Genomic DNA, 15,870 nt, shown 5'->3' with positions numbered 1-15,870 from the left:
CCAGAGTATAGGAACAAGGAAATTGTGTTGAGAACTTCTGGAACTTCTGCAATTTTCCTCAGCCAGTGCATATTGAAACCCAGCCAGGTCTTTGCCTTCGCCTTTTATTGTTATTAATAAACACTTTATATAATATAATAATATAGGGTTTATATTTCCCAACAGGGGATTAACCTGTGTCTCTATCCCATGTGCAAATTCATTTTTTTTATACTGCTATTTATACTTTGTCTAATCTTTGAACATCGATCAGATTAGTCAAGCAGAAATATTGATAGACTCACAATATTCCAATCATTCAAAGTTATGCATACAGACAGCAAAAATGTGAGTGCTTTTTGGTGCTAAAGGCAGATAGATATAATGACATTGAATGAGTCTGCTCTAAACGCCTCTTGTTTTGTAGGAGGGCAAAAGGCTGAAATTTTGCAAAGTCTGTTTAGAGAAAATTGGCATTGAATTACCATGCACTGTTTACTCAGTGAGCTGGTAGTGCTGTCTAAAGTTGTAAAATGACGCACTTATCCTTAAGTACTCTTTCATTGCAGACATAGATTTGTTTAATGAATTTTTAGATGCAAAGTCTTAGAAATGAAAAGTCCCAGGATTTTTCTTTTCTTTTGTTTGAACAGCTATTGAAAATGCAACTGAGCAAAAGAAAAAAAAAAGGAACTAAAAAAAGAAATAGGAGATTTACAAGCTGTATAAAACTGATGTAAACATTTCAAAATAACATTCAATTAGTACTATATAAAATATGATTTTATAACAATTTAATACTTTAAAATATTAAAACCAAATCAATATTTGGTAGTTAGCAAATGCAGCCCATGTGATAAGAATCATCAATCAGAATAAATGCTTATCTAATCTCAGAATGTCCTTGTAATGAATCAGACAGAATCTAGTATTTGTTGACATTAGAATAAATGCTTATCTAATCTCAGAATGTCCTTGTAATGAATCAGACAGAATCTAGTATTTGTTGACATTATTTCTAATCCTTTTTTTAATATGGGTTTCTACCATCAGGTAACAGCTCATTAAACATGAGTGGAGGCGAGACAACAATGAAGCTGGGGAGTCTCTTGGATGACCAACACTGGCATCAATTTCGCCTTGATCGCTATAGAAAATATGTCAACTTCAGCTTGGATGGGGAGGTTCTGCAATTCCGGCTTAATGGGGAATTTGAGCAGCTTGACTTAGATACAGAGGTAATATGCTTTGGAAGAATTTGCACTGTGATAATGCTCATTTGGGATGTGAAATTTGAAACCAACTTAAATGATTCTTTCTAGTTTTCCATGATATCTGCTGGGAACTTTAATGATCTTTAACCCTACATTCTATAGTTTTTCATTATGGCCACATGATCTATGTCCAGCTGTAAAAAAATCAGGACCCTAATTGGCTCCCAGCTGTCTTCTCCTTGTTTTCTGCAGGTTTTCTTTGGAGGAGTTAGAAACTATGAGAAACAGCGTCTTGTTTATAGGCCAAACTTCCGTGGCTGTATGGAAAATATTGCCTACAACCTGGTTTATATTACTAATTTAGTAAGACGTCGGCATCCCTCCATCCGGGTTGAGGTAAGAATTAATATAGATTTGGTTTAGAATCTATGGCAGCCTTACTGACTTAGAAACCCTTCAATTATCTGGACTTTAGTTTTCAGACTTCCTCAACCACTGTGAAAAGTTGAACTCCACACATCTGGACAATATGTTTGGGAAAAGCTGGTCAATGATAATAAAGATAAAAACTGGTTCTGTTGTAGTTGAAGGCAGGTCCTTGACCTGTACTTGCTAATTTCTGTTGAGTCTGTGCATAAGTTGATGTTGCTTTTGTCCTGTAATTGATCCTGCTATTGCCTGCCACCTGTTTTTCCATTCTGATTTCATTGTAAATGAAAGGAAAACTCCAGTAAAATCTCCTCTAGGAAAACTGATATTATGAAAGCAGTCCTGATGTTTCCACTTGGTAAGGAAGAGAAAACAAAATTGTGAGTTCAGATTGGCTTAAAAATGTATGTGAAGGAAATAAACAAAATATCATGTTTTGGAGAAATTGGAATCATATTATTTTTCTGTAAAGTATTCTTACTCACTCTTTAATGAGTAAGACTTCTAGAGCAGGGCTTTTCAACCTTTTCACCAACTGTACCACTTTTAGGATATGGCAATATTTGAGTACCACCTAGCAAGGTGTAAAAAACTTGATGACCAAAAAAAAAAAAAACCTGTTCAAAGTTGCAATTGCACTGAAATGACTTATGACCATTTTTCACACTTATGACCATTGCAGCATGCCTAGGGTCATGTGATTTATATTTGGATGCTTGGCAACTGATTCATATTTATGATGGTCACAATGTCCCAGGGTCATGTGATCCCCTTTTGCAACCTTTTGACAAGCAAAGTCAATGGCAGGTCTGCTGGTGGCCAAGTACTAAGGAGGGACTTCCTTCCCTTCCTTCCCTTCCTCCCTCCCTGCCTCCCTCTTTCTCATTCCCATCTCCTTCTGAAGGAAGAATTTGAACCCCCCCCATATTTTCCCTCTTCCATATATTCATCAAACAAGGAAAAGCCTCCAGAGACAGAAAAGAGAAGCCATTGAGGGAACTAGCTTAAAAAGGTGCATTCCCCTTTAAGAATTAGCTACTGGCTAGAAAGGAAAGTTAAGGAGCGCAGCCAGCACTTAAGGAAGAAAAAAAATGTAAATAAATATTGGCTGCTAACTAAGGCAGCCTCCCCAAATGGCTCCATTCATAAGTAAAGGAATGCTATAGGCAAAATCCATTCAGGAGAAAAATACTTCAAAATCCCTTGTAGCAAAACTTATAGCTAACAATAGCAGAGCAATAGAAGTTTACACGAGACATCAACCTTCAGCCAAATAGAAATTGCCAAACACTCTTAAGAACAGAAAGCCCACATTGCACAAATCTCAGAACTTCAAAGTCACAAAAGCACATAAGAATCCTTCCACTCTCCATTTCCCTCCCTCCTCCGTGCCTCACCTCCAGCCAATGCTGCCTTTCTTCATTGTTGCCTTTTTTCATTCCTTGTGGAGTGTGACCCCTCTCCCGTTGCATTTCTTGCCTATTTGCTACTGCCAGCACAGGTGGCTGCCACAGCAATTGTAGATCGGCTCATGGCCGGCCTGCTTGATCTCCTTTCCTCTCCACCCCACCCTCCTCCTTCTTCTTCTTTCCCATCCATGCAGCTAGAGCTGACTCTGCCTTCTCCCAAGGCTGCTGCTTTTTTCTCTCTCCCCCTCTCCTGCCCAAACTGCTTCCTTTTATAGTCTCTCCTGTCTCTGTCCTCCTCCTCCTCCTTTCTTTTCCGGGTGAGCAGAAGTGAGCCTGGGGCCTTTGCTTCGCCCCAGCCATTCTGCAGCTCCAGAGGACTCTCTCACAATAAGTCCTTACCTGTGCTGGCTCGTTCCCTTCCCCACTACACTTGGCTGGGCAGGGCTGCATACCAACTGCCACGTGCTAATGTACCACAGATGGTATGCATACCACCAGTTGAAAAGCCCTGTTCTAGAGTACCAAATGTAATCCTTTAAAGTGAAAGGACTTGTCTGTGGACGTACAATCTAAAATCTATTATATAAAATATAATAAAAAGAAAGAAAAAAGAAAAAAAGCAAATTCAGGCATCAATTTTTATAGTTAAATAGTAGTTTTTCTAACATTTACTAACCAACAGCTCAGGATGATAAAGTAGCTGCTCACCTGGCAAGCTGGCTTCAAGCTGTTCTCCAACAAGCTCGGGGTAGGCAACCTCAGCTCTTTTATGACTCATGGACTTCAACTCCCAGAATTCCCGAGTCAGTCTAGCTGGGCTAGCTAGCTCTCTCTTGCCCTTCCTGCTTTCTGCAGAAACATAGCAAAGGGAGGGGCTCCGCCCAATAAGCTTTTCAGCTGTGAGTGCACTCTCTTTTACACACACACGCACACATACACAAACAAACACACACACACACACACACACACACAGAGAGGGGGGGGAGAGAGAGAGAGAGAAGCAGGGAAGTGCAATTGCCTCTTTCTGTCTCTGTCTCTCTCTGCAAATGGCAGAGGAGGCTGGGAGCCACAGGGGAAGGCTCAAAGAGCTGCATGCGGCTCCGGAGCCGCAGGTTGCCGACCTGTGGGTTAGATGATCAGGATGATCCAGTTGGCTAGTGAGAAAAGCGGATGGGGCTCTTTGTCATTCCAAGGCCTATTCGATGGATATATTGGGAAGTATACATTCTGTGATCAAGATTGCTGAATATTTAAATAGGTAGCTGCCACTTAATGTTAAGCATGAACAAGAAAGTAAAGAAGGGATTGAAAGCTTTTCTTCCAGATGTCAATAAGACAGTAGTATCTTTTGTTTTAATGTCTTCTTTCTTAATGTAAATGAAAGATTCCTTACTAATTGTGCTGTGTGGAGTCTCTGGAATGTTTCTAGAGTTAGTTAAAAGGAGCCCAACAGAGCCATTTTTGGTGGCCAAGGCAGCAGATTGTCCACCATACATAAGGCATATGGATATGGGAGCAAATGCATGTGGCCCTTCTATAATGGACTGTCCTTCTCCCTTTGCTTTTGCCTTCCTCTGTTAATGCCACTGTGCTTTCTCTCTCTTGTTTCAGGGTCATGTGGGCTATTTCTGTCGGGACAACCTCTTGTTCCCCTTTACCTTTGCTGGGGTCAATAACTTCTTGCAGGTGGCTGGATATCCTCGGCGCACTACGCTGGCAGTCAGCTTCCGTTTCCGCACATGGGATGTTGTAGGGCTGCTTATGTACACATCCTTTGCTGATGACCTAGGATGGCTTGAGATGGTCCTGAGTGATGGACAAGTCAATGTCACAATTGCTCAGCCAAAAACCAAAACCAAAACCAAGAAGCTGGAATTTGCAGCAGGTAAGCAGTAAGGTAAAGATGATTAGGGTTGGAGTTAGTAAAAGGGCGCAAAGGTAAGGTTCCAAAATATGTTACATAGTATATTCTTAATGTTGGAAAGGTGTTAGATGCACTGTGGGAGAGGGGAAAAGGAAGCTGGTGGTGCTGGTTCCAGTTGGAGGTGGATTACAGCTTGTTTGATAGCTTCCTTCTTGCCTGAATACTGGAGAAATTAGGGATCTAAGGCAGATATTTTATTTTTCTAGTTTAATAAGAAACTATAACTCTCCTTGGTGCGGATACACTCTCTTGGTTGGGGAGATTCTCCAATTCACCCTCACAGTTGGATTTAGTGGAAGTATATGGCTAATAATCAGCAAAGCTTTAGTTGTAATGTTGCCTTCTGGGTATTTATGCTAGCTTTCAGCAGAGGCTGTTAAGGATGCTGAAGTCTTGCCTCCTCTACTGTCCAAAGATACTGGCTCGTCTCGGGTGTTCCCATGCTAATTTCATCTTCTCACAAATTGATGTCTGCTCTACAATTAATTTGTATATCAGAGATCATCATTAGTGAATAATATAAAATATTCACTAAATTGTATAACTGGATCAGAGATGGATTGTAGAATGAGTACTTTTTTGTGTAGGTGCGTTATTTATTTAATTTATTAGGTTGATAATTTCAGATACATGACCCTGGGTGGCTAACAATTAAAAACAGAATAAAACAACTGACAAAATAACATAAACAAATAACATAAATAATAGCTGAACAACTAATCTAAAACAACACTAACAATCATCTCATTTAATACAACTAAGAAATGGGCTAATTGGCTCATTCCATTAGGAACCAAAGTTTAAAATCAGTCTAAAATTTTATGGCATAGGGTAATATATAAAAACAATCTCGATGTTTGATTTGATGAATTAGTGGTGTGAATCAGTGCAAGAGAGATTCTGCTGTTTATATATATAAACATAATATGAAAATAAATCCCTTGGCTCTTTGGGGTTATATGCCTTGCCTAGAGTTTGAACAAAATGTGACAACTTTGCAATTAGTAGCTCAACATCCTGTATTGATTCCTTTTAAACAAAAGCAGTTTGAAGAGAGGAGTTTTTTGGCAACAAATTGTGGGCAATTCTGTATTTGCTCATCAGGTCTATGTTACGGGTGTTATGTTTACCTTACATGCAACTCTATCATTCTTTACATAAAATAAGGCATTGGTGCTGTAAACTCTAAGGCAGGGGTCCCAATCCCCAGGCCACATGAAGGGATGGCCTAGGACACTTCCCCACACGCGTGCTAGTGCCACTCTGAGCATCCCATTGATGCTAGCACCAACCCGCCCCAGCGTCCCACTGGCACTAGCGCCACCTGAGCATCCCACCGGTGCTAGCGCCGCCTGCCCCCGAGCATCCCACTAGCACTAACGCTGCCTCGATTATCCCACTGGCACTAGCGCCGCCCACCCCAAGCATCCCACCGGTGCTAGTGCTGCCCCAAACATCCCTCTAAAACTAGCACCATCCCACCCCTGAGCTTCCCACCAGAGCTAGCATCACCCTGAGCATCCCACTGATGCTAGCGCCACTCCGCCCTCAAGCGTCCAATCGGTGCTATCATCTCCCTGAGCATCCCGCTGGTGCTAGTGCCACCCCACCCCCGAGCATCCCACCAGAGGTAGTGCCTCCCTGAGCATCCCACTGGCGCTAGCACCGCCCCGCCCCAAGCATCCCACTAGTGCTAGCGCCGCCCATAATGTCCCAGTAGCACTAGCACCACTCCATTTTCAGCACTCGTACCCATGCAGCCCCATTTACATGTGCACATGGGTCATGTGTGGCTGTTTGCATGTGCACATGCACTTGCATGCAGTTGTTTGCATGTGCGCATGCACTCACATGCAGCCCATTTGTGCGTGCATTCATGGGTCTCATTTTTGTGCATGTACGCAGCCCATTTGCGCGTGTGCATGTAGTGGAGCCTGCCTCCCTTTCCGGGCTGCCAAATCAAAAAGGTTGGAGACCTTTGCTCTAGGGGCAAAAAATGGTTAGTAAATCTCAGATTAAACAAGATAATCCAACGCTGCCAGCTGGACTCAGGTGTAACATGTGATGTCAGGGGTTTAAAGGACAAAATGAAACTGGCACCTGAGACACCTCTTCAGCCTAGTAGCATCAAACTGAACTTATATTCAGAGAAACTAAAGGAATCATTGGAACTTTTCCAAATGGAATACAGCATACATGTGGGTATCCACATACTTAAACCTGTGGAAGCCAATCAGAAACCACTATTGTCTGGGTCAACATGTGAGAGTTTGGGTTTGATGCAGTTCACCATTCTGTCTGAGTTACACAATGTTGAGATGCACCCTCAAAATCCTTGGCGACGCCACTGACAAAACAGCAAATCCTCCAAGCCTACAATGAGGTGTTTGAGGGCCCCATAGTATCTGTTCCAGGAGAGGTTCACTTTGAACTTGACCCTGCCATTTCACCAGTACAATGTGCCACAGGTACCATTAAGCCACAGGTCAAAGTGCAACTGGACAAATATGAAGCTGAAGGACATATTACTTCAGTATCTGAGTCTACTGATTGGATAAGCAACATGGTTGTTATTAGGAAGCCTGAGATCAGAATCTGCATTGATCCCAAGTTTCTGAATATGGCCCTGAAACGGTCACACTACCTAATGCCAACACGTGATGACATTTTGCACAAACTACCCAAAGCACTGGTTTTCACACTTGTTGATGCCAGAGATGCCTTTTTACAGTGCAAATTGGATGAAAAGAGTAGCTACATGACCACATTCTGGACTCCTTGGGGCAGAAAGAGATGGCTCAATCTACCCTTTGGAGCCTCTGTAGCATCAGAGGTGTATCAATAAAAGCAGCATAAATTATTAAGTGGGCTCAGTGGAGTTGAGCCAATAGTTGATGACACTCTCATAATTGGCTGTGGTGATACAGATGAAGAAGCTGAGCACGACCATGATGAGAAGCTAATAGCACTTCTAGACCATTGTAGGCAGGTGATATTGAGGCTCAGTGCAAAGAAAGTACAGTTTAAAGTGCAAGATGTCCGTTTCCATGGACATATCCTGTCTTCACAAGGCTTAAAAGCAGACCCAGATAAGATTAGAGCCATTGTGGACATGCCATCACTTGCCAATGCCAAATTGATGTAGAGATTTATCAATTTTGTCACATACTTATCAAAATTCCTGCCACGCCTGTCTGAGGTGTCAGTCATTGAGACGTCTTCTGGACAAAGATGCGATTTGGCACTGGCTTCCCAAGCATGACCAGGCAGTAAAGGAGATAAAACGCTTGGTCACCGCTCCCCCAGTGTTGAAATACTATGATGTCACAAAGCCTGTTACAATTCAGTGACTTAAGCAAAAATGGCTTAGGACAGGGGTGGGGAACCCTGGCTCTTTTATGACTTGTGGACTTCAACTCCCAGAATTCTTGAGCCCTCCTGAGCTCACCCTTGGCCTAGGATGTTGCCTCTTGCAAGGTCAGCCAGTTACATATGCGTCCAGGGCTCTTTCATCTGCTGAGCTAAATCACGCTCAAATCGAAAAGGAATGTTTAAGTATTGTATTTACCTGACAGCATTTCCATCATTATCTTTATGGCCGGGATACAATCACAGCTGAAACTGATCATAAGTTGCTAATAGCCATATTCAAGAAGCCTCTTTTGTATGTCCCCAAGTGTTTGCAGAGCATGATGCTTATATTGCAGCATTACAACCTCAACATTGTCTACAAGCCAGGACTTGAAATATCAGTGATACCCAGAGCAGAGATAAGATCAGTGTACAAGAAGGTATCTTGTACAAAAGTCCAAGAGTCTTAATGGTGAAAAAAGCAAGGTTCTACATTTAGGCAAGAAAAACCAAATGCACAAGTACAGCATAGGTGGCACCATGCTCAATAGTAGTAACTGTGAGAGGGACCTCGTAGTCCTAGTAGACAATCACTTAAATATGAGCCAGCAGTGTGCTGCAGCTGCCAAAAAGGCCAACACAGTGCTAGGCTGCATTAACAGAGGGATAGAATCAAGATCACGTGAAGTATTAATACCACTCTTCAATGCCTTGGTAAGGCCACACTTGGAATACTGCATCCAGTTTTGGTCACCACGATGTAAAAAAGATGTTGAGACTCTAGAAAGAGTACAGAGAAGAGCAACAAAGATGATTAGGGGACTGGAGGCTAAAACATATAAGGAACGGTTGCGAGAATTGGGTATGTCTAGTTTAACGAAGAGAAGGACAAGGGGGGACATGATAGCAGTATTCCAATATCTCAGGGGCTGCCATAAAGAAGAGGGAATTAAGCTATTTTCCAAAGCACCTGAAGGCAGGATAAGAAGCAACGGGTGGAAACTAATCAAGGAGAGAAGCAACCTAGAACTAAGTAGAAACTTCCTGACAGTTAGAACAATTAATCAGTGGAACAGCTTGCCTCCAGAAGCAGTAAATGCTCCAACACTGGAAGTTTTTAAGAAGAGACTGGACAGCCATTTGTCCGAAATGGTGTAGGGTTTCCTGCCCGAGCAGGGGGTTGGACTAGATGACCTCCAAGGTCCCTTCCAACTTTACTACTATTATTATTATTATAGTCATAGTGCCAAAGTCACTGAGAGTAGAGATGTTATTGCTCATACACTCAAGCCACATTGGGAGTGAGGCATGCTACAGAGAAGCTCGTGATACTCTTTACTGGCCTAACATGCAAGGCAAAATCAAAGACTTTGTTAGCAATTGTCCCACTTGCAATGAATATGCACATTTGCAACAAAAAGAAACCTTGAGGTCTCATGAGATACTCATGGCAGATCGACAATACAGATTTGTTCAACTATGCAGGAAAATAGTACCTGATATTAGTTGATCACTATTTAGACTTTTGGGAAATAGAACTTCTTCCCGACTTGTCTGCTGAAACTACCACTAAGAGATGCAAGGCTCAGTTTGCATATCATGGCCAACCAGATAAAGTGATCTCTGATAATGGCCCTCAGTTCGCAAGCCTACAATTTAGGAAATTTGTCACTGAATGGGAGTTTGAGCATGTGACCTCAACACGTCATCCACAAACTAATGGCAAAGCTGAATCAGCTGTGAAGATTGTTAAGTATTTATGCAAGAAAGCGCAAAGTGATAGTAAAGGCCCATGGAAGGCCATTCTACATTGGAGAAATACTCCAACTGAGGACATAGACAGTAGTCTGGCACAGAGATTGATGTCAGGGAGACTAAAGATCTCCTTACCAGTGGCAAATAAGTTGCTTGAGCCCTCTGTGATACAAGGTGTGTCAGAAAAGTTAAGGCTTAAGAAACAAGTATTCAAGGCAAGATATGATAAATCAGCCAGAGATTTGCCAGAATTGAATATTGGGGAACGAGTCTGTATGAAACTGCTGCCTGGAGATGGAACAGGTCGCTAGAAAACGGGTATCTGTTTACAACAAGTAGCAGTACACTCCTATCTAGTGGACCTTGATGGAACTCTATCGTTGCAATCGTATGGATCTGCATGTAGCTGAGTAGCTGGATTCTCCATATACAGAGGACAGGCCTGACTCACTCAGGTATTATTGGGCCACACTTAATCACTGACAATAGGGAATGCACAGTATTGATTCCACAGACCAATGTTAATGATAGTCCTGAGTGGGCCAGTCTTTACCTGTAATGGCAGATGTTCACAACCACCCAACAGACTTAATTTATAGGAAGTGTTGTTGCTAGTTTTCATCCAAAATTTCACTATGTTGTTTCGTTAACATGAAAAGGGGAAGATGTTACGGGTGTTATGTTTGCCTTATGTGCAGCTCTATCATTCATCTCTATTGTATTTGTTTCCTATATCACATTGCTACTCTGATTCATCACTGTTGTTCCTGTGATGCATTTCCTATTCCTGTTGTATTCTCTCTTTAATAAGATGGCTTCTGCAAAAGATGGCTTGTATTGACTGATGTATAATATTTAATTCTGATCAGGTTTTGGATTTCTGCCATTGATAATTTTAAGGGAGAAACTGGAAAAGATTAAGTAAAGTATTTTCAAGTCAGATTGATATCCTAAGGATTTTAATAATATATTCATGCAGTTTACTTACAAATAAATTGTGTGTGATTTGCCCATCTTCTGCTTCTTCTTTTTTTTTTAAAGTTTTTCAATCTAGCTTTGAGCCAATGTTTGTATATTCCAAACTGGATTTTTCTTATTGCTGCCTGCAATGGAAATGAAGTTATATGATAAAGGTCAATATATTTTAGCAACCATTTTCTCAACTTTTCTCCTTATTTCTAGAGCACTCTTAAAATGGCTGTGCAGGCTGGAAACTCAGGAAGTTATGGTTCCTACAGAGCTGCAGCACAAAAAGCTACAAAATGACTAATATAATTTCTTTAGGGACAATTACAAACTTTAATCTGCTGTGTGTTTTAATAAATTAGAAAAACAAGTTCAGTTACATGCATATTTTAAAATTAATACTACTTGAATTATGGTAGGAATTAGAAAGCAGATTTCTTCAATTAGATTTTGAATTGATTTTGCGTGTGTATGTGTGTACACTTATTCTGGTATGGCACAAAGTGGCTCAGAGCCAGCCATTTCCTGATATTTTTCCACTTTGGAAAAAAAATGCTTGAAAATCTCTGCTTTATAAGAAAAGTGTTGCAAGATTATTAAATGTACAAAAATAGAAAGATTCTGAAATACCCACAGAAAAGGAATAGCTGGTGTTAGCAAAGGTTACAAAATTGATTTGTTTGATTAGAATTCACATTATAGAATAACAAAGTTGGAAGGACCTTGCAAGTCTTCTAGTCCAACCCCCTGTTCAAGCAGGAGATCCTATACCATTTCAGACAAATGGCTGTCCAGTTTTTTTTTTTAAAGCTCCAGGAATGGAGCACCCACAACTTTGGAAGGTAAGCTGTTTCTTTGGTTTATTGTTCTCATTGTCAGGAAAGTTTTCTTTAGTTTTAGATTGGATCTCTGCTTCATATAAATCTTTATCCTTACTTCTTATCCTACTCTCAGATGCTTTAGGGAATAAGTTGATCCTCTCTGTGATAGCCCCTCAAATATTGGAAGACTGCTATAATGTCACCCCCAATCTTTCTGTTTATTAGACTAGACTTGCCTAGTTCCTGCAACTATTCTTCATATGTTTTAGTCTCCAGGCCCTTAATCATCTTTGTTGCTTTTCTCTGCATTTTTTCTAGAATCTCAACATCTTTTTGTATCATGGTGCCAAAACTGCAAGTGTGGTCTTTCCAAAGCAGTATAAAGCAGTACTAGCATCTCATGTGACCTTGATTCTCTGTTAATGCAACTTAGGACTGCATTGGCTTTTTTGACAGCTGCTGCACATTGCTGGCTCATATTTAAGTGGTTGTTCACTAGGTTTCCTAGATCTCTCTCACAGTTAATGGTGTTGAGCCAAGTACCATGTATTCTATACATTTGATTTTCTTGCCTAAGTGTAAAACCTTATTTTTCTTATCAGTGAATTATATTTTGTTGACTAGAGACCAGTGTTTAATTCTGGACCTTAAGCTTATCTTCTAAAGTGTTGGCTATTTTCCCCAGCTTGGTATCTTCTGCAAATTTGATGAGTTCTCCTTTTGTCTCCTTATTTGAATCATTTATGAAAATGTTGAAGAGCACTAGGCCTAAGATAGAATCTAACTGCATTTAGTAGTAACTCCAAGCCAATAACTACACTTAATAATGACTAGAAACCCCTTTTAGGTTTTTGATTGAAAAAAAAATGAAATATTTTATGGCTTTAATGATTAGAAAGGATAGACTATGGAAAGATGGAAATTATGTTGTAACTTTAGAGAAAGATGGTAAAACATAAATGTACTCATAACTGGTGTTAAGAAGACCAGAAACCATTTTCTTCTTCTCCTCTCCTCTTTTCCCCCTCCTCCTCTTCCTCCTCTCCCCTCCTCCCTTCTATTTATTTCTTTGTACTTTTTCACTTACTTTCTTTGCTTTCCTTACTTTTCTCTTTCAAACAGAGATTTGTTTCTATTCTTTTAATTATTTTTTTTTAATGTATACACCATACACATACACAAGGAGAAACTTCCTGACAGTGAGGACAATTAACCAGTGGAATAGCTTGCCCTCAGAAATCGTGGGCACTCCATCACTGGAGATTTTTAAGAAGCTAGACAGTCACTTGTCTGAGATGTATAGGTCCTCTGCTTGAGCAGCGGGCTGGACCTGAAGACCTCCAAGGTCCCTTCCAGTTGTATTCTATTCTAAAATCTGTTGTGTCTACACCTTAACCTATTCTGACTTTTCCACCTCATTTCTAGATATCCTGTGTAGCCATGAGAAGTGTAATATAAAATAAGATAACATTCCCAAAGAAACTTAGGTATTTAAAAGCTATAATTGACTTGTAGTATTCATTTCACTGCCTAAATCAGATCTGTTCGGATCCAAGATGAATCCCTTTTGATCTTGCTGTTGACTGGGTTAGGCTATTTATATGAGATACTAGCTCTCTATGATTAAGCTTGTTAGGCAAATGGCTCTTGGATACCATTCTAGGCATGCAAAACCGCTTATAATCTTTGCAGTTCTTGTGAAGTGAAAGTGCAAAACAATGGCTTACAAATACAGTGGGGATAATGCATTATAGCTAATCTTTAAAATATATATTTCTTAATAGACAAAAAGCAAAATAGCTAGCAAACTCAAGGAAACCAGGTTTTTGTGTGGGGCAGGCTTTCTAGATCTTAAAGTCCGTGGCTTCAGTGGGGGGCAGGGAATCTTAAGATCTGGCCAGTTTATTCATAATCCTATAGCTTGTTTTTAATTCCTTGTATTTTATCATTCTTAGGATATCGTCTTAATGATGGTTTTTGGCACTCAGTGTCCTTGATAGTACAAGAATCCTCAGCTGTTATCACTATTGATGATCAGAATGATGCCAGCTTCCGTGTTGACCGAGACATCCAGTTGCGTACTGGTAAACAATACTTTTTCGGAGGTACATAGTAAATTGTTAACAGATTATGGGGAAAAAGGCTCAGATGAACTTCCTTAGACCTTTAGATCCTTTTGTCTGTGAGACTTGAAAACTTACACATCTGCTAAACATTGAAATGGGGAAGACTAATCTAAGATGTTTTACAATTTGCAGTAGCTTCTCTCTGTTTAAGAGTGGGTTTTGTAAATATAATGATTTCAGAGATAAGCATTAAAAGAAATAATAAAACATATGCAAAGCTTGGGATGCACAGCTTTCCAGATATAGAGAACAACCTTGTTATGTATGCATGCCAATTTTGCACACTTTAGCATTTGGATTTTCAGAATCAATACTTCGTTTGATTTTAAATTAAAGCTTTAAGTTGGAATTACTGGATGGGTAAGCCTGAAGGTACAGTATTTCAATAATGTCAGGGTGATGGAAAGCAGATTCGTGAACTGAATTGCATTGTTGAGTGATAAGAATAAACTATGCTGTTGTTTGTTCCTAGGAAAAAGCTTATCTTTTTAAAGAGTTACAAATAGATAAAGCTATATTTGCGCTCCCACATATTCTAAACTGCTGTTTCCCATTCAAGACAAAAACATTGAACAACCCTAATGATTAATTGAAAATCATGGGGATGGGGTTTCACTTCTGCAAAACCTTATTTGGTTTCATTGTCTGGATCTGGTTTTATAGGAGAACCATAGTGTCCCCCCCCCCGAGGTTCATTGTTTGTTAAATACAAATTAATATGGACCTAATCCACTGAGGTATAGCTGTGAAAGTTGGACCATAAGAAAGGCTGAGTGCCAAAGAATTGAGGCCTTTGAACTATGGTGCTGGAGAAGACTCCTGCGAGTCCCTTGGACTGCAAGGCGTTCAAACTGGTCAGTCCTAGAAGAAATCAACCCCGACTGCTCTTTAGAAGGCCAGATCCTGAAGTTGAAACTCAAATACTTTGGCCACCTAATGAGAAGGAAGGACTCACTGGAGAGGGGCCTAATGCTGGGAAAGATTGAGGGCAATAGAAGAAGGGGACGACAGAGAATGAGATGGCTGGATGGAGTCACTGAAGCAGTAGGTGTGAACTTAAATGGACTCCAGAAGATGGTAGAGGACAGGAAGACCTGGAGGAACGTTGTCCATGGGGTCGCGATGGGTCGGACACGACTTCGCAATTAACAACAACAACAATCCACAGAGATAAATATAATCTCTGTATCTCTTTCTTATGCATCTCTTTCTTATGCATATGGCTGTACTGATATTCCATAGGGTGCCCCAAGCCAGCATTACGAACTGGCTGCCTGTCCAATCAGACAGCTTTTCATGGCTGCATGCAAATGGTCAGCGTGGATCGTCAGCCGATAGAGTTAGACATGGTTCGTCAACATCGGCTTGGCAAGTACTTTGAGGTGTACTTCAACGTGTGTGGCATCACAGACAGGTATGTTTGTGAGAAGCAAAATCTGGATAGGCACAATTGGGTCTTAAATGATGGTGCAAATGAGAGATTCAAGAAGCTCTTCTAATTTGTGTGCATTAGTATGGCTAGAGAATGATCTTATAGGATGTAGATCACTGTTGCTGAATCTAAACAAGTTTCAATCTTGCCAATGTCAGCATAGGCCAGTATGTCAGGAACACGTAGATGTAATAATGACAAAACTCTATAAATAAAATTAGGAGCCTTTCTGTGCTGTTCTGAGTTAAGTGAAATAAAGGCAAGAGACAAATAAGTATCAGTTTTGTAGAAATCATAAAGAATTTCTTTATGTAGTACTTAGCTGCTCCCAGAAACTCCACGCCTAAGGTGATAGGATAATAGTTGTTCTCAAGGCAGATAGTTACAGAAGCACTTGCATTGTCAAAAACAGGGTACTTTTGGATTGGATAATAGGTCATCAGCTTAGTTGTTAATGAGATAAT

General features: G+C 40.4%; 1 protein-coding gene across 4 annotated transcripts in view; it reads left to right on the top strand.

Moving 5' to 3' along the window:
• The window catches only part of CNTNAP1 (contactin associated protein 1), an 84,647-nt gene that overhangs the window by 45,129 nt on the left and 23,648 nt on the right, over positions 1-15,870 (top strand). For all 4 annotated transcript variants that reach the window (XM_039327682.1, XM_039327681.1, XM_039327684.1 and 1 more), the window contains 5 exons: positions 1,033-1,217; positions 1,446-1,589; positions 4,643-4,916; positions 13,804-13,953; positions 15,217-15,388. In XM_039327682.1, the coding sequence (XP_039183616.1) occupies positions 1,033-1,217; positions 1,446-1,589; positions 4,643-4,916; positions 13,804-13,953; positions 15,217-15,388 (925 nt within the window). The remainder of the gene's footprint in view (positions 1-1,032; positions 1,218-1,445; positions 1,590-4,642; positions 4,917-13,803; positions 13,954-15,216; positions 15,389-15,870) is intronic.

Source organism: Crotalus tigris, unplaced genomic scaffold, assembly GCF_016545835.1.
Source record: "Crotalus tigris isolate CLP2741 ecotype Arizona unplaced genomic scaffold, ASM1654583v1 scf7180000024364.846960, whole genome shotgun sequence".
Lineage (NCBI taxonomy): Eukaryota > Metazoa > Chordata > Lepidosauria > Squamata > Viperidae > Crotalus > Crotalus tigris.
Note: the sequence above shows the minus strand (reverse complement) of the source record. Positions and strands in the feature narration are given on the sequence as shown.